The following is a 25,625-nucleotide window of genomic DNA, read 5'->3' as shown; positions in this document are numbered from 1 at the left end:
TCCCTGTTACATCACTGTCTTGTTTGACCGTAGCCTGCATCGGTTTAAAAATTGATTGTACCTAATAAGTTAAATAGGATGTGCCAATTTCTTCCAATAACTGACAGACGAGAATTCAACAAAAATGATTGCCCTCCATTTAAAAAAGAGCGGTGAATGCATTGACCTTGAATTCCATTTTTTTTTTAGAATATCTGAGGTAAATGATAACCAAGAGTGAAAGAAAGCTGCAAAAGTTTATTTTAAAAATTAACAAAATCAACGTAACATATCAAGGAGATACACAGTTCGAGATCTTGTGTCCTGTGTGCAAATTAAACTGTTACATTATGACATAAACATACGAAGTATTAGATAAAAAAACATTCTACTATTGCATAACGACATACATTGTAACGGTTTCATTATAAATTAAAACATTCCTAATTGTTACATTAAGACAAAGCAATCGCGTAACATTACATTGCGATATCCGAATCGTGTTTCATTATGACATCACAAGTCTAACTGTTATATTTTTATATAAAAATCCTGTCGCCTTATGGCATATATGTTTAGCACATGATAAAATATGTTCAAAGTATATCAAATACTCAAGAAATCAAATACCTCTTTTGATTGGTTGGCTAAAATTCAACAGTTTGATATCATTTCTGTGTAATAAATGATACTTGCTAAACAAATATGACACCGATTTCGAGTGGAATTTGATGATTTCATTAAGAATTCGTAAATCCATATCCCTTCCCCGGCCCGCCTTGTCAAGAAAATCCGAAAAAACAAGACGTGCTGAGCTCAAAATCAGACGTCATAAATGTATCACAATTTAGCCATTATAAAAAGTATTCAGGATTTTTAACAACAGTTTTTGCCTTTCCGTTGGAAATATTGTTTTCATGTTAACGCAGCACAAGTACAGCAGCGAGCGTCAGTAGTAGAACCCACCATGATATTTTCACATGATCTGTAATTAAATTCAAAAAGATACTGGCTTTAAAACCAATCTTCCATGGTTAAAGAATAATATGATTATTAAAATTAAATCTTTGATCGGCTACAACTAGATCGCTACACAAAGTGTAGCGACCTAGTTAGAGCAGATCAAAGATCTGATTTTAATTAGATTGATAAAAGAAACGATAACATTTTGTAATCAATTTTATCCGGTAAAAATCGCATCTTAACTCAGTTACATAAAAGAAGAAAAACCAGAATTACCCGTTCCACTTTGACAGCCCTGCATTTGTGAGATGGTACATGACGCATACGCTATTTCCTCATCGCTGCCGTCGTCGCAGTCGTTAGAACAGTCGCACTTAAAGGATTCGTCGATACAAGTGATGCCTCCACTCTTGCACGTGAACCAGCCCCGGGGACATTTCTATGAAAAAAAGCAAGTACAACTGAATATGTGCGCATTTCGTCATAGAACAGTGGTGACTACTTGAATTCGTCGTCTGAAACTGTTTATATATTTCTGTTATTATTTTATGAATTATTTCTTTACACTTACTTGCACATATTGACCCGATGAAGGCAAAGGACAAAGAATGGTATTGCAGTCGTCTAGCTGTGTAGAGTCCCCTGAGCAGTCGCTGCCACCGTGAGCGGGGGCGGGGTCGTCACACTTCCTCTCACGGTGTTGTTTCCCGCCACCACAGGTCTTAGAACACGGTGCCCAGGGTCCCCATACTCCCCATGTCCCGTCCACTGTGAAAATTCACAAATAATAAGTATAAACAATCCATTCTTTTTCACCTCTATTACTCAATCTTGTGTTTTTCAATTCCATGCTTTATTACATGTGTAACTTTCATTATGACTACCACAGGTTGAAGCTGTGCTTTTTCAATCAGTTGAATGGTCACTAAAAGGTCTGGTAATGTGACGTAATGACTGACTAATGCCATTCAGTCACCTTTCAGTAATCTCTCAGTCACCTTTCAGTAATCTCTCAGTCACCTTTCAGTAATCTTTCAGTCACCTTTCAGTAATCGCTCAGTCACCTTTCAGTAATCATTCAGTCACCGTTCAGTTAATTGAATGCCAGACTTTCACACTATGCACTTTCCTGGTATTAGTTTTGAGTTTCAAACTGAGCACTTCCCTGGTTTTAGCTTTATATTTACCTGCACATGGTTGTGTGCTACAAGTTTTGGATTCCGCATAACCTCCTGTGCAGTTTTTCCCGCCATTTTCTGGGACAGGTTGGGTACATGTTCTTGACCTCTCGGCAATTCCCGTTCCACAGGTTTTGGAACAGGATGTCCAACTTGACCAATCGGTGAACCCTCCGTCTACTGCAGGCTTTGTAGTGCCTTTAATAACAATACATTATAATGATATGATGACTAATAAATTAAAGAAATTTACACCTTATTTGACTTGTCAATTACTCTTTTATTAAATGATAAGAAAAATAATGCAAAGACAGATGCTTAACCGAAATACATGTTAATTAATAGTTTGATTACATCCTTGTTTTTCTCAAAATGAATTCAAAATATCCCTTGTTTTTTTTTTAAATTCTGTTTATGCATGTGTTGACCTTTTGTGATTTTGCTAAGAACATAATGTATCATGAATATTATTTTTGAGTAGAATTAACCATGGAAAAGTAACCTTAAAAATCACAATTGTAATATTTTATTACTTGTGCACATTGTTCCTGTGCATGGTTCTTTTTCTATGCCGTCTCCGGAACACTCTGTCGTAGCACAGTCACGTGTTCGCTGTCTGATATATACGTTGTTTTCTAGGACCACCTTCCAAGATGTCCAGAGCTGCCAGACGCCATAAACTGTAAGGAAAGTCAGACATATATTGCAAATCTGCCTGAGTACTCCAGCATTATTACAGATATACGTAAGTAATCAAAATCCGTACTAAGGTACTTAATTTAAGTTGAGGTCAAGTCGAAGTAAGTCAATTCAATGACAAAGACGTGACCGATTTCAAAAACACTTAAAAATATGGACAAAGCAATGTGTGTTCTATGTACATATCAGTGATAAATCTTGCTATCTTAGTAAGCTAAGTTTATCTTAAATCTACGTAAGTAATCTAAATGAAAAATAAATAGTCCATTCTCATTATTTCATTGTTAAACAATACAAATTCTGAAGAAATCTTTCAAGAAATCCACATTACAGTAAATGTCAAATCAAATATAAAGTAATGCAAACTAAAAATTTATCAAAGTCATAAGAATTAGGAAAATTTTGAATGTAAATGATATACTGTGTAGAACTCTAAAAAGTACTATATATAATAGCATAATAATTTTGTCCCCTTGCCAAGTATATGATACTAACCGTCATTACAGTAAGCGCCTTTACAACAGAAGGTGCACGATACGGCGTCACACCATGGAGTACATGCACCTTTAGCTTTACAGCCCTTGGACATGCGCTTTGTTGCTCGCTCAACCGTAGTTCCGCAGGTCTACAATATTAAAAAAGACATCTTAGATATGCATGTACAATAATTTGGACCATGTTTGATTGAAAATATATTCTCATTTGTAAATACTTGACCAGATATGATTATATGTCCTTTGATTTCATGAAAAAAAATGATTATTTAATATGGAAAATGGACAAAAGAGAGCTTACATCTTGATCTTGGGAACAGGTCTGGAAGCCTTGTTTATTGCATTCATCGTTTGAGTTGGCATTGTTGCAGGCTTGACATCTAAATTCTGTTAAAACAACACAAAACATAAGCCTCCAATAAGTAATATTTAACAAGTAACACCACAATGGTACTCTTTGTGCTTTACATGATGCTCATTGTTGAATATGCCATTTAAAAATTGTATGTTTGCTCTTTTCATCCGTCGACTGACTTGAATAATCCTTTCTCCAGGGAACGATTTTCTCATTCCGTTAGAAACTAGTTTTCTTAATCATCCTTAAATTTCATCATATTTTTAAAAATTAAGCATTGATGATGAATTTTTCAATCAACTGTACCTTACTTATCTAGCTATCCTTGTTTTTTTTAATATCGGATAGTGAGAGGGCAAGTACAGGTACTTATTTTTTCATTGATGGCTGATAATAGTATTTTCTTTGTGAATAAATCTCAAAGCTTGCATTAAGTATCAAATTTGTTATGTCAGTAAAAGTTATTGTAACTTACGTGAACAAATGGGTCCCTGGCATTTGACTGTCTCCTCGGTTTCTCCAGAACATTCTATAGATGTACAGGTGCGTTTTCGGGTCATCAGGCTTCCTTTGGGTCCAGTAACAGACCACGAACCCCACATTCCCCAGGATCCAAAGTCTGAGAAAGTAATTAAAGAAGTTGGTCACTTACATAATCAGGTCCTCATATCAACATTTCTTGCTAGCAGGATTTGAATTTTAGCCATATTGAAAAGAACTACGTACTTTCATTACACTGGGATCCGGAACAACAGAATGTACAGGTCTGACTTCCAGCTGTGCAGGAAGGCGTACAGGAGGACGGAGCTGCGCATCCCTTTGTTATCAGTCCAGATCCACGAACAACTTTGGTTTGGCATGTCTGAAAACACATGCATACATTTCATCGTGTTCACCTTTTTGCTCTCCGTCTATTTCAGCATTTACTTAACATTTGTTTAGATCCTGCATGAAGAGTTACATTTTAGGTAGCCACATTTTCTTTTTATGAACAACAATTTGAAATTATCTCTCACTTGCTCTACATTGTTCATTTAAAATATATTCGACAGAATCAAAACTTACTTGTTGATCAGCAGGGCACGTGACAAAGCTTCCGAAGTTACATTCTGCGTCGGATCTTGCGTTTGTACAACTTCTACACTGGAATTTTTGTACGCCTACAAAGACACAGCCATTTCAATCTTTATGATCGACGTGTGTTGATGTATATTTAATACATAAACGAAATTTCCTATATATAATAAAAGAAAAAAAAGACAGCCGACTTTGTGGACCTATCCATAGGTTACCACATATAAGTATCGTTCACAATGGGAGGAGTAAGGGTAAACATATATATTTGTGCATAAAATATACGTAAAACATAACTTTACATAAAATTTCATATTTTCCTTCATAGCATTAAATGGCTAAAGCAAATATGAGATATCCATTTTTGATATTGAGAGATCATTTTTTTTATTAAATAAAAGTATATTAATCGATATAAAGATGTAAAATCTAATGGTTATTGATGAATTAATTGAGCAAAGCCTTCTGGTATACCTGAGCATGCTGTACCAGTGCATGTTTGCTCCTCTGTACCGTCCCCTGAACACTCAATAGTGTTACAAGATCGAATTCTAGTTTTCTTTCCATTCTTTAGTGCCCAAGCACTCCAAGGTGCCCATTCACCATAAACTGTAAAGGTTTACAAATGTTATTTGCATCTTTATGTTTCTTGTAAATGCTTAATTATTACTTACCTTAACAATTTTTCATTTATTTCTTAAAAATGTCGCTTCTGGCGTCAACATTATTTTAAGAAATAAAAATGTTGGTTGAACTTATTGCATGACAACAATGTGTAGTCGCGTTGTCTAGAGCTTTAATGAAGACTGTGACCCAATTAATTAAAAATACAATATGTGAAAGTAAAAAAAAATTACGAGCATGTGATTTGAATTTTTAATGAAGTTATTAATGAGATTTTTTTTTTTTTACAAATACATAATTAATTTTTGAAAGTAAAAAATGGCGGACCTTCATTACAGTTGTCTCCTTGACAACAGAACGTGCAGACGGCTGAGTTGCCATGACAGAGGGTTCTACAAGAGGACGTCGGCGTACATTTCTTCGTCAAAGCTTTGGTACGACGATCAATCTTTGTCTCACAGGACTGAAAAATTCAAATGCAATATTGTATGAAAAAACAAGACTATGACTTGAATTCTTTCTATAATTCATCTCTCCTCAAAGGACATATTTTAGCTATTTGTGCTTAAAGTGCTTTCCTAAAATTCTCCTTTACGTCAATTACTGGAAGAATTTAACTGATCAATGCGCTTTAATACATGATGTTATTTTACACTGATAATGCCCTAAGGTAATAAATGGAAATTTAAAATACCCGGTACTATGTACTATAGATATCTTCTTTTTTCTATTTTTTTTTTATCATATTTCAATGTTAAATTTTCGAAAGATAACTTCAATTTCAAATACAGTTGTAAACGAAAACTAAAATAGACGTACCTGATATGCTGAACAAATTTCTTTGTTTTGTTTGTTACACTCAGCATTATTTTTCGCACCTGTACATTTCTGACATTCTGATGCTGGTGAAAAAAGCAAATTCCAGTTAATGACATCCAAACTTTGTAGCCCCATCCACACAGAAAACAGCCACATCAAAAAAGTGTCTATCTTGTCTATTTTATTTTTTTTTTATTCCTTTTTATTATTTTTTTTTTTTTTGGATAAAAATTTCAGTGATTTTTTTGTTTTGAAGGGGATTGGAGGGGGTGTCTTACATTGCACACAAGATGCAGTGTTGCAGTCCTGTTCCTCTGTAGATGGTCCTTCACAAGGCAGTTTTGTGGAGGAACACTTCCTGGTCCTGCTTCGTTTGCCACCACCACATCGCTTACTGCAGGCTGTCCAGACGCTCCAGAGACTGTATTTTCCATATGCTAAACGAAATGTGAACTGATACTTATGATGCCCCTTCACTACCATTATTTGAAAAACTTGGATGGCTGACTGTACTACTGTACAAAACACTTCACGGTATGGCACCTACTTATTTAAGAGACTCTTTTGAATTTATTTCTTCTAATAATTATGTTCTACGATCTGAAACAAACTATGACCTTCAACTTTCGAAACATCGAACAAATCAATTTAAAAATTCTTTTCATTATCCCGGTGTTCATTTATGGAACAAATTACCTTTGTATATACGTTTTTCAAAGAATTTACACACATTTCGGTTGAAACAATTATTATAACGAAATCATGTATTTTTATGTCATATATTATTTATGTATTATTGTAAAATGTTTTTAATATTATTATTGTGAACATTCACTTTTTAAATTAATTTTATTATTATTATTTATTTATTTATTTTCAAAATCATGGCTATAAGGAAGTAATATTCATTCACTTTTTAAATTAATTTAATTAATTTATTTATTTATTTTCAAAAAGAAAGAATATTTTTAGGAACAAAAATACAAGTTCCTAAAACATCATTATCTGATGATATTTACTTAGACTATCTATCCTTCTTTTAGATATTGCTGTTAAGGTATTTAAGAGCTGTACCCATACCTTCGTCCTTATTACACAGCGATCCCTTGCAGCAGGTAACACAATAACTATCTTTAGGATCACATTTTGGTTTGCAGTCCTTTTCCTTTCGACACCGTTTTGTTATTTCGGCCTTGTTCTTTTCTACACGAGTTTCGCAAGTCTGAAAGCAAAGGCATGCATACTTATATTTCTTTTTTGTTTTTTTATCTCTTAAAAATATAGACTTCTGTATAACAAAGGAAACATACATGATGTGTTATCTTTAGAAAATGCCCTAATTATTCTGACATTCTTTGAATCAACATTACTTTACTCAACTCAACCGCCTACATGTATGTTTTCTTGTGTTGTTTACGAGTATTGAACATTTAAGTAATAAACAGTCACATGTTTTCAAACTGATAGGGTAATTAATTTTGAATTCCATAGTAAAAGATAAGTAAATAAAGGTAAAAATACAATGATCTAGCGGATATATTTGCTTATACGCGTATATTTTGTGTAGGACTTGCGCAATAATAAAATCTTACATCTTCGTCCTTTTTGCACGTCTCTATTTTCGTACATTCGCTGTTTTTCTTTGCTTTGTTACAGACGTTGCATTGCTGTGTGTAGCCTTTTAGAAATAAAAGAATGCTTTCTTAAATATAATAATTATACTTATTATTACTATAGTATTTCATTCTAAAAATGTGTACATTTTCTTTGGAAAAGTACCTGGTATTTTCGACAAAATGAAACATATTTTTTACAAAAAGTTTAAATACTTTTATTGCCATACATTCAATTTGTTTCAAACAGACAAGACAGAACAAGCTATTGAAAAATACTTACTTAACCTTACATTTTCTGCTTTAAAGCTAGATACATGTAATCACAGAAAAGAATAAAATGCCCATAAGAACATTCCAAAACCCTACCAGAACACAAAGCCGGTGTGCAGGGTTTTGTCTCAACAGTGACACCAGAACATTCTGTCGTTGTACAGTCTCGTTTTCGCTCTAATACTTTGCCACCTTTGGTTTTCTTTTCTTTCCACGACGACCACTGTCCATATTTGCCAAATTCTATATAACAAACAATTTTGACAAACTTCATTCATAAAGAGGCAACAAATCGAATATTCGGTATTATTTGAAATGTATCTTTGGAAATCATGAACCATATGAATAACCAATAGCCAATCCAATATTTTTCTTACATCTTGAATGTTCTTTTATTACAACCAGTATATGACCTCGTACGTTTGATAATGATCTGATTTTAGACAAAAGATGTATATCGAAAGTAGATTATAAGTTGTACACCTAAATTACAACATTACAAATTACAACAAGTTCATAAACATCGAAAAAAAGGAATTATAAGTTGCACACTTGGGTTACAACCAGTTCATGAACATCGAAAACTGTTGACAACAGAGGTCGTTGATCATTATTACATGCCTTTATTACAGCCAGTAGATGAACAACAGAACGTGCATGCATTCTTGTTACAGCCTGGTTTGCAAACAGCCGTACATGCTTTCATTACATTCTTTGTCTTTCTGTCAACTCTTGTACCACAAATCTACAAGAGGAAGGATGGGTATTTTCATTTAGTAGTTGAAGAACGCATATGATCTACTAGTTTGAATTTTCACATTTGTTAAGGACATGGATTCTTCGGTCTTTTCATATCATGGACACGTCAAAAATCAAACTTTAAATAAGTACCGGGTATGCATTTTCAGTTTTAAAAAAAAATTGTATTGTCTTCTCACCTCTTTTCCCTTCGGGCATGCCTGAATTCCCTTCGCATTACATGCATCGCTTGATTTTTCGTGACTGCATATGTAACAGCCAGATTCTGTAAAACATACATTTTGTAAATGTTTTTGCTTGAAATAATTAATAAAAACCATCTAAATTTTTCTTTATTAACCCTTTTCTTCGTAAAATTTGGAGATTTAAAACTAAAGTACAACACCTACTCAACGAATTTGGAGGAATGGTTGCAGGCTGAATCACATTAGAACACCGTTGTGTGTTACATTTCTTGGAGTCTTCCTGGTCACCGGAACACGGCATGGAGGTAGTAGAGCACGCCCTCTTCCTCCTCTGAACTCCACCCCCGCACTGCTTATTGCAGGAGGTCCATGGTCCCCAAGTGCTCCATTTGGCATAACCTTTGTGTGCAGAAAAAAGATAAGGAATGCTTATTTTGATAACAGTAATATATGCTGGAAGATTTAATAAAAGTTTTGAAGATGTAAATCCACTGAAAAAAAAAACAAGATTAAATTTTCATCTTCTGACCAAATTGCCTTTTTATGTATTGAGTGATAATTAGTTATTCGTCTAAATCACAAAGCAAGTGAGTCATGTGCCATAATGTTCACTTGAGTCACAAGTAAGAATCCATGGTTAAAAAAAAATAACATTATTAAAGCTATATTGTAACCATTACAAATTATCTCAATTTACTTTGCTTAATAGGAATTTTTAAAAATCCAACTAAAGCTTTGATCCCCTATATTAACCCCAGAACTCTTTTGTAAAAAAAAAATAATAGATTTTTAAAAAGACAGAAATATAAATAATTTTATGTTAAACTTAAATCCGCTATTGCGGCTCCATCCTTGATCACACAAAAAATTTTTAGTACACTGTACAGTGTACAGGTATGTCTTTTCTCTATCTCTGAATTATATCTTGCCCTCTTGAAACATGATTCTAGTTGTGGTCCTTAATGTATTTTTAAAATTTACAAATTACTATTACAAAGTAAACAACATGTAGTAGAAAAGGTTTTAAAAACACCCAAATTCTTATCACCCAAGGATACACTGTGTTGTGTTTAACCGAAATCAGCCTGGTGCGAACTTTCATGTGCATCTATGTTGGTTATCATCAGATCACATGAATACTCCTAAAATACATGTTTTTGTTTTCTTTTGACACGTGATTTTGAAATCCTGTGAAGGAAAAGGTTCGTGCACTTGTTGTGACGTCACTACAGAGTTCAACCTTGACCTACCACTGTCCTTGTTGCACAATGACCCTGTACAACAAGTCACACAGGAATCGTCCTTGGGGTCACACTTTGAATTACAATCCTTTGTTTTCTTGCATTTCTTAGATATTTCAGTTTTGCTCCTATATACTTTGGTTTCGCATGACTGCAACATTTTATCAAAGAATTAATTAGTTAGATAATTAAATTTTGCTCGGTAAGAATATTAAAGCTTGAATTGGTTTCTTTAAGAAATTTATACATTTTTGAGAAAGATATATTTTGTTCAAGAATACCATGTAGGTAATTTTCTCGCTTTTTAAAAATTTTAATAAAGAAGTTTTTTCCTACCTCCTCATCCTTATTGCACTTTTCAACTTTTAGACATTCCACGTTACTTTTTGCCTTGTTGCACACATGACATCTATGGGCTGGGCCTAACAAAATTACATTGAATTTCATTTTTGTATGCTTTTTAACATATTAAACTATCATTTATTCATTTCATAATTAAATTCTTAAAAAGGATTGATTTTTTTAAAACTTTTACTTTCATGTATCCGTAACATATAAATACATATTTTCAATACCCCCTTACACTTGGATAAATGTTACACTTACTTGTACATAGTGTCGGTGAACAGGGCTTTGTTTCCTCTTTCTTCCCAGAACACATCTCACTTGAGCATTTCCGCCTCCGAACCAATACATCAACGTTCTTTATGGTTTCCTGTTTCCATGGTGACCATTGTCCATAAGTCCCATATTCTGTGTTAAGTATTTATGTGATATTTAAGTTCGAAATATTTCATGATAACATGAATTTATAAGAAGCCAATTCGTCAATGATTGATTATATTTAAATGTTAAAAATCAGAAAATATCAAAATATCAAGCCACGCAAAAAGGGAGGTCCCATGTCTTAGTAGGTACTAGCACGAAAAAGAATTAACCCTCACTACTCCATGGCCGTAAGTGCTGAGTATAGGACGAAATGTGTAGATCTCCACTGGCAAGTGGTGGTTTCTCCATATGAGTGAAAACTTCTCGAGAGGGACGTTATAAACAACATATAATCAATCAAGCCAGGCAAGAATCATGAAAAGCGTAGAACATATAATATAGAAACGAAAAGTGAAGAAAACGCATTCTGAACAAAACGAAACATGTACAGGGCAAATCAGAAGTTAGTATTATATATTATGATTAACATTGTTCTAATAAGACACGTACCACTGTTACAGCCAGGGGTATTGCAGCAGTAGGTACAGGCCCTGCCATCACAGACTGGTTTACATACATTTGTACAGGCCTTTATTATCTTTTTCGTCCTTTTGTCTATTCTTGTGAAGCATGTCTGTAATATATGGAAAACAAAATCAAATATCATGTACGAGAAAATGAATTCTGTTCAAGTTAGACCTTTTTCATTTTAAATAATGAAGATATCCTATCTAACAGTACGCAGATTTTAATCGATGAAACACTGCAGTAATTCGTTTTTTATCTGATAGTCCCGGATATTTATTACCAGTGATTTTTTTAGGCAAAAGGAAACAAAAATTTCTTGACCCCCAGAAATATCAATTTACATAAACGAAAGGGAGATTTACGAGACGTTTTATTAAAGATTAATTTATTTCTATCTCTCTGATCGGCTGAGATTAACATTACAGAAAAAAACTATGTTTTAAATGATTTATTTGTACCCGACTTCCACTAAAGTGCACATACTAGTAATATTCAGGTACATAGATGATTTTGGGACGGGGGTGGTGCTTGCAGAACACTGTTCATTTTCTACTATTAATTTTGCATTAAAATGTCCATTGAAAGGCTATTTAATTTCCCTAACGTACACCTAAACTAAAATGTGGAGTTAGAGTCTTCTCTTTCGGGGAAGGGAGGGGGGCTCAAAAATTGTCATTTTTTATGATAATGTTCCTTTACTTTAAATCGATCTCACAAACATGCCTGATATTAATTTATTTTAAAGTTGCACCTGATATACATGTAGATTTACAAATTCCAATTCTACACTGTTGGTTATGTTTCATTTCACTACCCAGTTCACCCCATGACGTTTGGCTGGGTTATTGATCACCATTTAAACGCAAAAATGATAATATGGATGTTTAAATGAGAGCTTCATTTATTCATTTTAACATACTACTTATTATGAAACTTATTTTACTTATATGTAACTTACATTTTGTCCAGAGTGACATTTCCTCTTTCCTCCTTTTTTATTACACTCCTCATTAGAATTTGCATTACTGCATGTGAAACATTCAGATCCTGAAATAAAGTAAGCAATTCCTTTTTTAGAAAATACTTTTTGATAAATAGTTAAATCAGTAAAAGTTTTTTTTTCCTGAGAATTTTTTGCAGATAGCCTATACCTTGGGCTATAAATACAAAGATGCATTCAGAAACATTGATAGGTTTCCGAATGCCATTTTACTTGTGTCGTCTGTTTTTAACGTTAAATTAAATTATCTTGCAATAAAATTCAAGAAGTTAATTTTATGAAAAAATAGCATAGATAATTACAGTATCACCAGAACATGGACGGTTGCCGGTATTGGAACATTCTCTGCGTCTGCTGCGCTTGCCTCCTCTGCTTCTGCTGCGCTTGCCTCCTCCACATTGTTTACTACATGAAGACCATTGTCCCCAAGTTTTGAACTCGGCATATCCTAATAAAAATAGTATATATATATTTGTATCTATATTTTTTATCTTTTGAACATTGTATACTTTCCACAATTTGTGCTGTAGACACAAACTATTTTTCAAAACTTCCCCCATTTTAGTTATATTTACCTTGACCTTTGTTACACAGATCACCGGTGCAACACATGGTACATTCCTTCTCATGTGCAACACACTTAGGTTTGCAGTCTTTGGTCTTTCTACATGTCATCTTAATTTCGGCTTTATCTCGTTTTACTTTTGTTTCACAGGACTGCAAAAGTAATATTTCAACAGCTTATTAATAAGGCCAAAAAAATAGTTAATAGTTTCTTAGGTTCAAAAAATTCAAAATTCAATGCGACAGGCAGTCTTTTTTAAGCAGGTTTTACACCTTTTTCAAGCCATTTATTCAATAAAATAATATCTGCTACATGTAAATCTTAATTTTTGTTCTCTGAAATTAGGTATAATGTGTATTCAACTTTAAATTATGTTATTCGAAATTTTTATTTAAATATTAATTAATAAAATATTGTAAATTTAGAACAAAAATATTGTTTTTCTAATAAAAACGTCTATCTTATCATTTATGAAAAGGAGAATAACTCAATTTTCTTTTTCAAAAAATAGAAAATTGAGTTTTTTCCCTTTTGAAGATGTCAATAACATTGATCAATGCAGCCGTTTCTGAATTGATGCGGCGGTGCCTGAGAAACTATTGATTAATTTTTTTGGCCTAAAATACATCGGCTCATCTACTAACTTTCTTCTATACTAAATATTTTATCACACTTATGTTTGCAAAACTTGGTTTTTAACACATGTTTTTCGAATGTCACTCTTATCTCTGTGTAATTATTGTTTCACAACTCAGCAAGATCAAAGCAACAAAATATCATGACTAAATATTACTTTTTTAATTTAAAATTTCAGTAGGGCAAGACCTCTTCCACTTCAAGCATGTTATTCTTAGAACTGGTAATAAAATATTCAACAGAAATAAAATCGAAAAAAGCTTTCTGTTGAATTTTGAAATAAATCATTTGAGCAACTTGAATACATCTTTCCACTTCCTAAGTAATTTTCTTGTTTTACCTCCTCATCCTGCTTGCACGTTTCTATCTTTGTACAGTCACTATTTTTCTTTCCATATGAGCATGTGTAACATCTCTGTACTGAAAAGAACAAAAGATGATAGTCAAGTTAATGTACATTTTCTTAATATTGATTGCTATTTTTATTATAGTAAAATATAAATCAAATTATTTTCGCTTCATGTCAGTTTACATAAAACTAAATTAAAATTGCAGGAAGAATACCATTTTAAAGGCAGTTATAGAAATTCTTTAAATGCACACTTAATTTTGTTTGCATGTTTAAATCTTAATTTGATACATGAAGTAGGAAAAATTCTACCATACATCATCCCTTAAACAAAATATTCATGATTTTCATTTTCGATATTTTTTTTTCAATACTAAAGACAGAATTATTTGAAATTAATCCTCTATGTAAAAGTTTATTGATAAATATTTTGAAAACTAACCTTTTGGTGCACAGGCTTGCTTGTTGCAATCTTGCTCCTCTTTGGTATCACCAGAACATGGAAGATTGCCGGTATTGGAACATTCTCTGCTTCTGCTGCGCTTGCCTCCTCCACATTGTTTACTACATGAAGACCATTGTCCCCAAGTTTTGAACTCGGCATATCCTAATATACAAAATCAAACGTCTTTTAACACATTTTTCTTCAAGATTTGTCACAATTTGTCTTTCGTTAACACACAGTTTAAAAACCTTTGAGATATTCTACGTTAAAATTGTATCTACCTTGATCTTTGTTACACAGATCTCCTTTGCAACACATGGTGCATTCCTTGTCTTTTGCATCGCATTTGGGCTTGCAATCCTTGGCCTTTTCGCACTTCTTACGAATTTCAGCCTTATCTCTGTGTATCTTCGTTTCACAAGTCTACAAAATCAAGCAATTCAAACCCTATTACAAAAACTTGCTCGTAAATGAACTTCTTCCATTTTTTAGCGGCACTGAATGTTCTTTTTATTCGGAATTTTAAAAGGATTCGACCTCAATCAATTACATGAGTGATTTCTTAAAACAATATGAACAACATCACCAAAATCCAAAGCCTAACATTTGAATGAATCTTGAAATAAATAATTGGTTACAACACGAATACATGTATGTCCATCTTAAGGACATCTCTCTTTTGTCAAAGTGATTTTTCTCTTACATCCTCGTCCTGCTTGCAAGTTTCTATCTTTGTACAGTCACTATTTTTCTTTCCATATGAGCATGTGTAACATCTCATTAAAGCTGCAAAATACAACAGAACCTCATCAATTTTCATTTCACACTAATAAAACTGCACAAAGGGTACAATTGTAATTCTTATTCCCCTTAAAGAACACATTTCATACTCCTGCTAAATAATAACTGGCAGAAACTGCAGTCTTTTAGGATGCGTAACACCACCACCTTCCCGTCCCAAAAGGAAATATTCAAAGAACTTGGTGTGCATTTAAACCACTGATGTTTTAATACGAAGCCAGACATTACATTCATACCTGGTTGAGAATTACAAGTAGTTGATTTCCATTCACATCGTTTAACTTTGTCATCCCAGACAGTAGATCCTGGGCATTTGAAATTATACAGTCTGTGGTTAGAACATTTGATGAAACCGTTACATGTGCTACAGGATTGGTAGTCTCCATTCTTCACACCTTTACAATCCTTGACACAAACTAAAATAAGGAGTTTCAGAAACATGAGCACTTTAGTAATAAGTTTGATTTCTGACTTACCTAAAATTTTATTTAGTCAGTCCAAATTGGGTCCTCTTGGTAAGGATATAAAAACAGTCACATATTTATGGAACCCTCTCTTTGTATGTTATTGTCACAATACCCATTTTAGCAAAAATATCAGATCAAAATCAATTCTTTGCCAAAGTCTTTTTATAGAACTAAAAGAAACAGAAAGTAAATTTTATGAACAATACCGTTTGTTTGACATGCATTCTTGTTGCAATCTTGCTCCTCTTTGGTATCACCAGAACATGGACGGTTGCCGGTATTGGAACATTCTCTGCTTCTGCTGCGCTTGCCTCCTCCACATTGTTTACTACATGAAGACCATTGTCCCCAAGTTTTGAACTCGGCATATCCTAATAGAAATATTACATATTTTTATCTATACTTTTTATCTTTTGAACATTGTATACTTTCCACAATATCTGCTGTAGACACAAACTATTTTTCAAAACTTCCCCTTTTAAGTTTTATTTACCTTGACCTTTGTTACACAGATCACCGGTGCAACACATGGTACATTCATTGTCATTTCCAACACACTTAGGTTTGCAGTCTTTGGTCTTTCTACATGTCATCTTAATTTCGGCTTTATCTCGTTTTACTTTTGTTTCACAGGACTGCAAAAGTAATATTTCAACAGCTTATTAATAAGGCCAAAAAAATAGTTAATAGTTTCTTAGGTCAAAAAATTCAAAATTCAATGCGACAGGCAGTCTTTTTTAAGCAGGTTTTACACCTTTTTCAAGCCATTTGTTCAATAAAATAATATCTGCTACATGTAATTCTTCATTTTTGTTCTCTGAAATTAGGTATAATGTGTATTCAACTTTAAATTATGTTATTCGAAATTTTTATTTAAATATTAATAAATAAAATATTGTAAATTTAGAACAAAAATATTGTTTTTCTAATAAAAACGTCTATCTTATTATTTATGAAAAGGAGAATAACTCAATTTTCTTTTTCAAAAAATAGAAAATTGAGTTTTTTCCCTTTTGAAAATGTCAATAACATTGATCAATGCAGCCGTTTCTGAATTGATGCGGCGGTGCCTGAGAAACTATTGATTAATTTTTTTGGCCTAAAATACATCGGCTCATCTACTAACTTTCTTCTATACTAAATATTTTATCACACTTATGTTTGTAATCCTTGGTTTTTAACACATCTTTTTCGAATGTCACTCTTATCTCTGTGTAATTATTGTTTCACAACTCAGCAAGATCAAAGCAACAAAATATCATGACTAAATTTTACTTTTTTAATTTGAAATTTCAGTAGGGCAAAACCTCTTCCACTTCAAGCATGTTATTCTTAGAACTGGTAATAAAATATTCATCAGAAATAAAATAAAAAAACTTTCTTTTAAATTTTGAAAAGAACCATTTGAGCAACTTAAATACATCTTTCCACTTTCTAAGTATTCTTCTCGTTTTACCTCCTCATCCTGCTTGCAAGTTTCTATCTTTGTACAGTCACTATTTTTCTTTCCATATGAGCATGTGTAACATCTCTGTACTGAAAAAAGCAAAAAATGATTGTTGTTAATGTATATTGTTTTTAGTATTTATTGTTATTTTTATTGTAGAAACATAAAAGCTGGAAATACGAATATCTTTACAACGTTTAAGCTTGTTTTACTATAATAAATATATTGAGTTAATTTGGTTTTATGTCAACCGCAATATAATTGCAAGAATGATGTAATATTTCAAAACCCCTTTAAAACTTCATAAAACGTAATTTTTGTTTTAATTAATATTTCACGTACGAAAAAAATGTTTCACACATCAAAACATCCGTTGTACTTGAGTGTACATGTAATAAAAACACTAACAATTAATATGAGGTCAATTTCATTTATACCTGGCTGAGCATTACAGGTAGTTGATTCCCCTGCCCCACCCCCTTTTCAGACTCAACGTTTTAGCTCCCCAGAGCCGAATGCTCAAACGAGCTTTTCTGATCGAAATTTGTCCGATGTCTGTCGTCGTCGTTATCGTTTTCCTTACTGATTTTACACAATTTTATCTTCTCTAGAATTACTGGGCTAATTGAACCTTACTTCGGACAGAGTATCCTTGGGTGAAAGGGATTCAAGTTTGTTCAAATGAAGGATAATGCCCTCATCCAAGGGAAAATAATTACGAAATAGCAAAAACTAATGGCATCATTGAAAACTCTTCTCAAGAACCAATATACCCATAGTCACAGAGCATGTGACCCCCAGGATCCCTACTTTTCATCCAATAGAATTTATTATTAATATATCAATTACTTTATGAAAAAATTGTTTTCTGTGTATCTTTTTAAAATGTTAATTCCAAGTCATCAAGAAAAAAATATGCTTTGAAATTATATCTTTTCACGAGACGGAGTTCGAAAACATGGTCTGTTTGATTATAATGGACTTATACCTTTGCATGGATTGGTTGCCGAGCAAGAGGAAGTTTGGGTCCCTGAACCAGCACACTGTTTTCCATCATATGCAGGGGCTGGATTGGAACAAGTTCGGGTTCGAGTTTTAGTTCCAGTTGCCGTGCGAGATGTTGGCTTACATGTCACCGAGCATGCGCCGTAGGAAGTCCAACTAGCCCAGTTACCATCAACTAAAATAGATACATATTATCAGTGAAGAAGTTGCTTTAGAGAACCAAATTAGGAATGCCTTGTTTGTTTACAATTTCAACGTCAGACTCACTTGGTAGAGGTTTAGCGCAGTCTTCATTAACCTTTCCATCGCCGTCATCATCTGTCAGCAAAAACAAATGACGTAGCTAATTAGATAAAAACATAAATGAAGTAGCAGTTATGATGGACATATCTAAATGACTAAATGCAGATCGATGATTTCTTGTTTTCACTCCCCGCCACCTACTCCTACCCCAGCCCACCCCCACACACTAACACACACACACAAGTAAAAACATGCATCAACTGCTCCACAAATCTATCCATTTTCGAAATTTTAAATGAACAATCGGAGACTTGAAAACTTGAATATATCTTGTCTACAATGTGTTATTCTGACCTTTATTTTTGTTTTCCGGAGTACACAGTTCCTCATCAATCTTGCCGTCACAATCGTTGTCAATACCGTCACCCGTCACAGTCGGCGTTGGAACACAAATCTTAAAGAGATAACATCCATGTGCCATAAATTAATAATGATAATAATTAACAATAATAATATAGTTCAATTGATGCAAAGCATCAAACCGGCCGCAAAAATAAGTTATTTTAAATTGCATTTTACAGAGTTTTCATCCTACAGAAATCCAAAGAAAAAAAATTGCATTGCGCGCGATAAAGGATAGCAATATCATAAAATGATCTAATTTAATGACAAATGCAAAATATAATCTCAAGTTAATAATTATGAAACTATGGGTTTTTGTCGCTTGATCTTAATGATAATGCCGATGCTGAATCAAAATACATCAGTGAAGTGGGAAAAATCTTTTATCATTTTCAACTGTAGCTGAACAAAATTCAATACTTTTATTAAAATTTAACATGTTACAATTTATTAGTCTAGATATTTTTGGCACAGTTCTTCATATCCGGAATCTTAATACCTTTCGTTTCAATAGCTTACACACGCCCATCTTTGAAAGCAGTTCTTGCAACACTTTTTAGAAAGGGGGTAGGAATTGAATGATTGGTAATTGAACATCCCCGACAGGTAGTTCGGACTTGCACATTAAAGCGTTTTATACAACAACACTAACTTATTTACAGCCAATTGCCCATCAAGTTTCGCAAAGGTTTTTGATGGCATGTCATAGGCAGCTTCTAAAATACAGTGTACTGTCTGTTTCTGTAACCTCTGAATCCTCTCAAGGCTAGAGGCTGATGCATTACCCTTTATTGTTAAACAGTATTCAATTGATGGCATTATATAACCATAATAGAAAATTTTGCTTGTATATAATGGAAGATATCTCTTAATTCTACGTAATACAAATATCTTTCTAGATACTAATTTACAAACTAATTTACAAACAGTGTTAGTCGCCCGGTTAGAGCGTCTGCTCTAGACTCGCGAAGTAAAGAGTAAATCCTTACGTCGCGGGTTCCAATCCCACTGTCAATGGGACGTTTGCAGACTGGCAAATGGTGGCATCTCGGTTCTTTAAAATGACAATCACAATCGTATAAACCGAGTACTTTTTTTCTTCTGTGCCTAAGAACATGCATTTTGTTTTTACCGGTGTACAAAATCCTCTGATTCTGATAACGCAAAGTTTCTGTATTGTTAAGTCAGAGGGTTATATATTTTTAATGGAAGAAACATAACTGGCAGAAACGTGTAGAGCAGCATCATTTGCAAATATTATTGTTTGCAGTTTACTGTAAAGTTTTACGTTATGTCACGATCTATTTGACAGCTGCGCTAAGGTAGATAGTACACGCCTCCTAACCGCAAGCTTCACGACTAGAACTTTCTTCTTATCCCTGATTGGTTGCTCGTGCAACAGACTTTTCCGTGTAAATGTTGATAATAAGTTGACCAATGACCAATCACGTGAATTGTTTACTCTGGATGCATCTGACGAAAAAGGTCGTGTCGTAACGTAAAACTTTACAGTTAACTGCAAACAATAATAAGTCAATGCTTGAATTTTCTAGGAAACGCATTAATAAAATACGTTGATACAATAGCATAGTTTAAGTTTAATTCAGGATTTTATCTCTCGCACATTATATTTCATTTTTAAAAGTTTTGGAAACATAAATTCACTTTTCAAAACTTTGAAACAAATAAAAAAAATTAAAGAAACATTTTTCTGTTTCATCTGATAAAGAAAAATAAAAACAAAACTTACAGCATTTACTTTGGCCATTCTCATACCAGTGGTAAACCCATACGTTTCATAACTAGCCCTTCCGTATAAAAACCCTCCAAAGATAGCAATAGGAGACGTGTGACGAACTGTGTGAGTCCCTTCAGGTATAGAGATGTATCCTCCTACAAGAGTGGTTCCCGAGATTGGATTAAATTTGGTATTGCTGGAGAACGCCTTGCCGTTAATTCTCAGACCGGACTTTTCCTTTTCCTCGACAATGAACATAAAGTAATTTTCATAGGACCCTTTGGAATATTTTGGCGTAGTAAACGTATAATCTGCAGCATACTGTTCACATGGAGGAATGATCATCATGGCCGGGTCAGATTCTTCGGAGGAGCTCTGCTGGGATTGGACAAATTGGACAAGCATGATGGGCTTGTCTGCAACTACCCTACAGTAGGCTTTGGAGGAGATAAGCTTCTGTACCACGCCTCCCGCCTTAGATATAGTAAATGATGACGAATAACCACCTGATATTTTTACTTTGGTGTTAGCCTCGCTGGCAATGAATTTAAAGTAATCCCCAACGGTTCTCTTCGGAATTGGGACAGTTGCAAAAGTTTTACCCCAAGTGTTGACAGGAGTCATGTGCTCTACCAAATGATCCCGAGAAGTGCCTTTGCCTATATTTGTTCTCTTGTTTCCAGAGAAAATGGATATCCTTTTATTAGACGTGACTTTACTTCCACTCATGTCGCCAGTACTGACGAGCTGCCACGTGTCGTATTTGTTCAGATTCTCTGATATAGAATTGCCTTTTTTATAATTCTTTTTATTATAAGTGACATATTTACTTCCCATGTACTGACCCAGAGTGACGGTGACTTTCGTTGAATCTTCCACCCCAACAACCATTAACTGACATTGCATGGACGGAGGGTACCACGAAACGACATAATATTCATCAGACAAAACATCAGTGGGAAGACCCACGAAACCATCATTGGAATAAGGTTCTTTGTTAATGCCATAAACCACGATTTCGTCGGAGGCGGTGACCAAGATACCTTTTAAATGAATAACATGTATAGTATGAAATTAATATCACATGTATAATTTAGCTTTTGACTTGAGGTAAAGATTCTAAAGTCGTTATCAAACTTGTATACATAATTTGAAATTCGGAAAGAAAGACAGAAAAAAGACAGAAAATAAAAATGGAGATATTTTAGTTACCTTTGTTGCCTTTCGCTGATCCGTACATTCTTATTTTGCTATGTAAGAAGAGTTGTTTAACTTGACCAGCTGTTATGGAGAAGGAAGCTGAGATTTTAGGGTTGGAACACTTTGGGGAGTCTACTTTTACACTAACTTTTGTCGTGCTGGCGGTGGTGATGAAGAGCTCACACTGGTAGCTAGATCGATAGATCTCGTTTTCCATAAAACCAATGACAAACTCCTTACCACGATTATCGGGCGCCCCTAAAGAGGACAGGAAAGATAAATACAGAGACCTAGAAAATTAGCTATTGTTAACAATAACAGTCATTTTCACACACATTTCGCCATTTACACGTACATGTACCTATCCGCCATATTTTTTGCTAAAGTCCCCCTTCAACTTCCCGTCTCAAAACCAATGGAAAGAGAGCATGAAGTTTTCGTTATAGTTGCCTAGAAATCGACAATTGAATACTGAATACAAGGAAACATTTTCGCGTCCGTTTTAATTTCACCCTCGTCGCAAGTGGTCGAATTTCAAGCAGGGCGAATTCAAATAAGACAGTATTATGGATCTGTAACACAGCTGTGTCTGAGCGAATTAAAGGAGTATGATCGGGTGAAAATAACACGGAGCGAAAATAGCCCAGTATACAGTAATTTTCCTGAAATGGTGTTCTTACCTAAAACTGCAGTGGTGCTAGCCAGAAAGGCAATCGCCAACAGAATCAGACCACCTGTAAATAAATAGACGTCCATAAAAATTAATTCTTTTTACATTAATTTTCCACTACACCTATATAGAGAGGTTCGCGCGTGGGGGACTGGAAAGAAAAAAGATTGCAATGTTGATTTTTGATTTAATAAGGAACTGATTGTTTCGGGGGTACAAGGTCTATGTTTGGAGTGAATAAATTTCCTAATTGAAAATATTTGGTGTAGATAAAGCTAAAATACTATAATTTACCAAAGATATATTGATCAAGTGGGTTCTACACTATATTAGTATTATCTGGTTTTTTGGTAAATTATCAAACGAACCTTCATCATTTAATAAATATTTTTTTTTCATATTTATGAGAATAGAAAATGGACTTCAATTCATCCAAATTCCATTATAATTCTTTTTCCCTATACAGATAATTATTCCAATTATTTTATGTTTACTGGCATTAAAAAGGGTAGAAATTATTATATAATATTTATTAACATATTTATACATTTATTAGATAACTTAACAGATCAAAGGGTTAGCAATAAATGACATTTTAACAAGCGGTTTTTAACTAAGTTAACTTAGAAAAGCCTCATTGTTCAATATCAATTTAAAATATTAAAAATTATGAGCTTTACGATAAACACAATGATTAGAAAACTAAACCACTGCACCGTTCTCTTAGGTCTGCAGTTACATTTAGCGCACTGCCAAGATACCTGCTATACGGTAAAATACAGGAGGGATGAGACTTCATGATATTGTAATCTTTTAATCATGAAGATTATAACGATCAATTTTCAGTAATTAAACCAGAAGAGGATAAGTGCACACCAGTTCTTTCACACTTGTTCTTTCAAAGTTGCAATATGTATTGCTCAAGGCTTTTATTCATATTTAAGATAAGTAGAGGCCTACTTCTGATAGATAAAAATTATTCATGTAGATCTACGAATACATGATGTGAAAACATACTCTGTGTTTCATCTATAAACTATATAATATTGGAATCTTTAACGAGATAATCAAAACAATTGCTACATGTAACCGGATGGGTCGAATTTGTTGCAAATGACAAACGAAATGGCTCAGAGAAGACGACGACCGGAAGCAGTATTCACGTTGCAATGTTTTAAAGATAGAAACAAAAGTTTCTGTTTATGCACCTTCTAAAAAAATTGATTTTTTACATAAAATATTTATGTTTTATTTATATACCCTAGTCGAGTCGTAAGGAAACTGATGTAATTCCAGGCGCTTACTTGTTCTGGACGCTTTCGTGCTTGGAGTAAATGTATTGGTACTCTATACCTTAATATAAATATTTCGTCTGCTCTGAACAAGGCGGAAAGTAGAAAAGACAGCGCATGCTCATCACTTGTGTATTATTAACAATAGAATCGTCATGATAAGACCACATAATTCCGGAAAATGGGCTGCACTTTGTAATGATTTGTGTGTAGAAAGTAATTTATAACCATCATCCTTAACAACTGAATTTATCTTCTAGGGATAAATCTGATTATTTCAGCAACTTACCGGATATGGACGATTTCGATTTCGAGCATTTCGTGACGAACACGGCGCCCACTAGTAGGAGGAGCAGCTCTAGGCCACCTGAGAAGCAACCTGAAATTGATATGATTGATTGATGGAAAAAATACATGTTTTTTTCAAGTATTTGTCATTTGAAATTGTAGACAAAGAAGAATAACATTATGCAAATTCAATGCAAATGGCGCTTGTTTCTCCCCATTATTATTATAATTATTAATAGACGTTGCTTTCGTAATTTTCAGGAAAAGTTATAAAAATTCTGTAATAATGCAGTTTATTTTTTCCGGTTACGAAAGTAGCGGGAAATGCTATTATCAAAATAGGAATTTAAATGTATGTATTGTACTTTCATTGACCTTTTTAAGAAAATCAGGCTAGGTATTTAAAGTTCATGGGTACTCGTTTTGGTAATAAGGTCAAAAAATGTGTGAATGAACATTAATTCAACTCTTGTATGATTTTATTTTCGCAATGAATGCTACACGTTAAAAGAAATGTTAAAATCTGAATTGTAATAAATATCTACCATCGATATCTTATTGAAGTGATAAGAAGATAAACGCGAAAATAATCTAGATAATATACTTAACATTTAGTTATAATTCCTGATTGCAATCAGTCGTGTATTAATTTAACGTAGAATAAAATTGCAGGAAAAATTCAAAAAAAAAAAAAAAAAATTAGAAATATTTCCAAAAGAAGTAAAAATACATTTTATAATTTTACAAAACAGGATAGCCAAGATAAAAAAAATTATTGAAAAAATGTTCATAAAAAATCTCATAAAGTGTGTTATTTAAACAAACAATTAAGGTACATTACCCATTTCGCAGCAGCACTGGGGCCCCCTGTAATTCTCTTCGGATGACAAGCCGCAAATGACCAGGGTGTGAAACCCATGTACGTCATAGATTTCTTAACCTCTCTGGCACAATTTCATGGAAAAGGTTAATTACTTAATGCGTTTTACTGCATGTTAAGTTCAGTTGTGTACGTTTACGGCAGGTTGAATGCGCAATAAAGAAAGTTTTGCAATTTATGACTGTATTTCCTTAAACTGTTGCAATTTCAAAACGAAAATCAAGTTTACTTTCATTTGTTTTAACTTTTTTATTCTTTTTCTCAAAACCAATATTACAAGCAAGTTTAGACTATTCACACTAATGACTGAGTCAAAACTAAAATTTAATAAATCCAATGAAGATCAAATGAAAATGCACAATTTCTCTTATTCTGAAACCGAGTGGTTTAGACAATTTCTAAAAGATGCATCTTTAAAATAGAATCATGTTTACGTTATTTCCCCTAAGTATAAAGATCTACTGCCCACGGATTTGAAAGGAGACGCAAAAAATACAAAACATTCCGCGTGTCCTCTCATTTTTTTTAATCACTGGCAATTAAAATTGATAATCAGTGAGAGACAGCAGTCTATTTTTAATCATCGCATTTCTTTAGATATTGTCAGTGGATACTAAATCGATCGACAAGTCAAGATGCACTTTTTCAAATAAAAAAAAATTACATGTTAATGTTTTATTTGTTTGTCTTGTATAATTACTTATT

At 33.4% G+C, this 25,625-nt stretch overlaps 1 protein-coding gene across 1 annotated transcript; it reads right to left on the bottom strand.

Moving 5' to 3' along the window:
- Nucleotides 1–222: 222 nt before the first annotated feature.
- On the bottom strand, nucleotides 223–24,129 carry LOC134250492 (SCO-spondin-like). Its single transcript, XM_062732859.1, has 41 exons — nucleotides 24,042–24,129; nucleotides 22,471–22,524; nucleotides 21,803–22,048; nucleotides 20,603–21,633; nucleotides 18,805–18,904; nucleotides 18,475–18,525; nucleotides 18,191–18,382; nucleotides 17,212–17,291; nucleotides 16,249–16,390; nucleotides 15,962–16,126; nucleotides 15,525–15,704; nucleotides 15,191–15,273; nucleotides 14,769–14,910; nucleotides 14,485–14,649; nucleotides 14,034–14,113; nucleotides 13,068–13,209; nucleotides 12,803–12,940; nucleotides 12,451–12,539; nucleotides 11,475–11,598; nucleotides 10,863–11,009; nucleotides 10,593–10,678; nucleotides 10,266–10,407; nucleotides 9,220–9,414; nucleotides 9,010–9,095; nucleotides 8,168–8,339; nucleotides 7,778–7,863; nucleotides 7,266–7,407; nucleotides 6,464–6,622; nucleotides 6,186–6,268; nucleotides 5,694–5,829; nucleotides 5,217–5,351; nucleotides 4,734–4,828; nucleotides 4,395–4,530; nucleotides 4,144–4,287; nucleotides 3,615–3,700; nucleotides 3,315–3,444; nucleotides 2,654–2,800; nucleotides 2,130–2,318; nucleotides 1,514–1,710; nucleotides 1,219–1,381; nucleotides 223–964 (listed from the first exon to the last, which is right to left on the bottom strand). The coding sequence occupies exons 3-41, from the start codon at nucleotides 22,005–22,007 to the stop codon at nucleotides 900–902; spliced, it is 6,030 nt and encodes a 2,009-aa protein (XP_062588843.1). The 5' UTR covers nucleotides 22,008–22,048; nucleotides 22,471–22,524; nucleotides 24,042–24,129; the 3' UTR covers nucleotides 223–899.
- Nucleotides 24,130–25,625: the final 1,496 nt, after the last annotated feature.

This window comes from Saccostrea cucullata, unplaced genomic scaffold (genome assembly GCF_032062105.1).
Source record: "Saccostrea cucullata isolate Sc308-1 unplaced genomic scaffold, CSIRO_AGI_Scuc_v1 ctg57, whole genome shotgun sequence".
Taxonomy (NCBI): Eukaryota; Metazoa; Mollusca; class Bivalvia; order Ostreida; family Ostreidae; genus Saccostrea; species Saccostrea cuccullata.
This window is presented reverse-complemented; position numbering and strand designations above follow the sequence as displayed.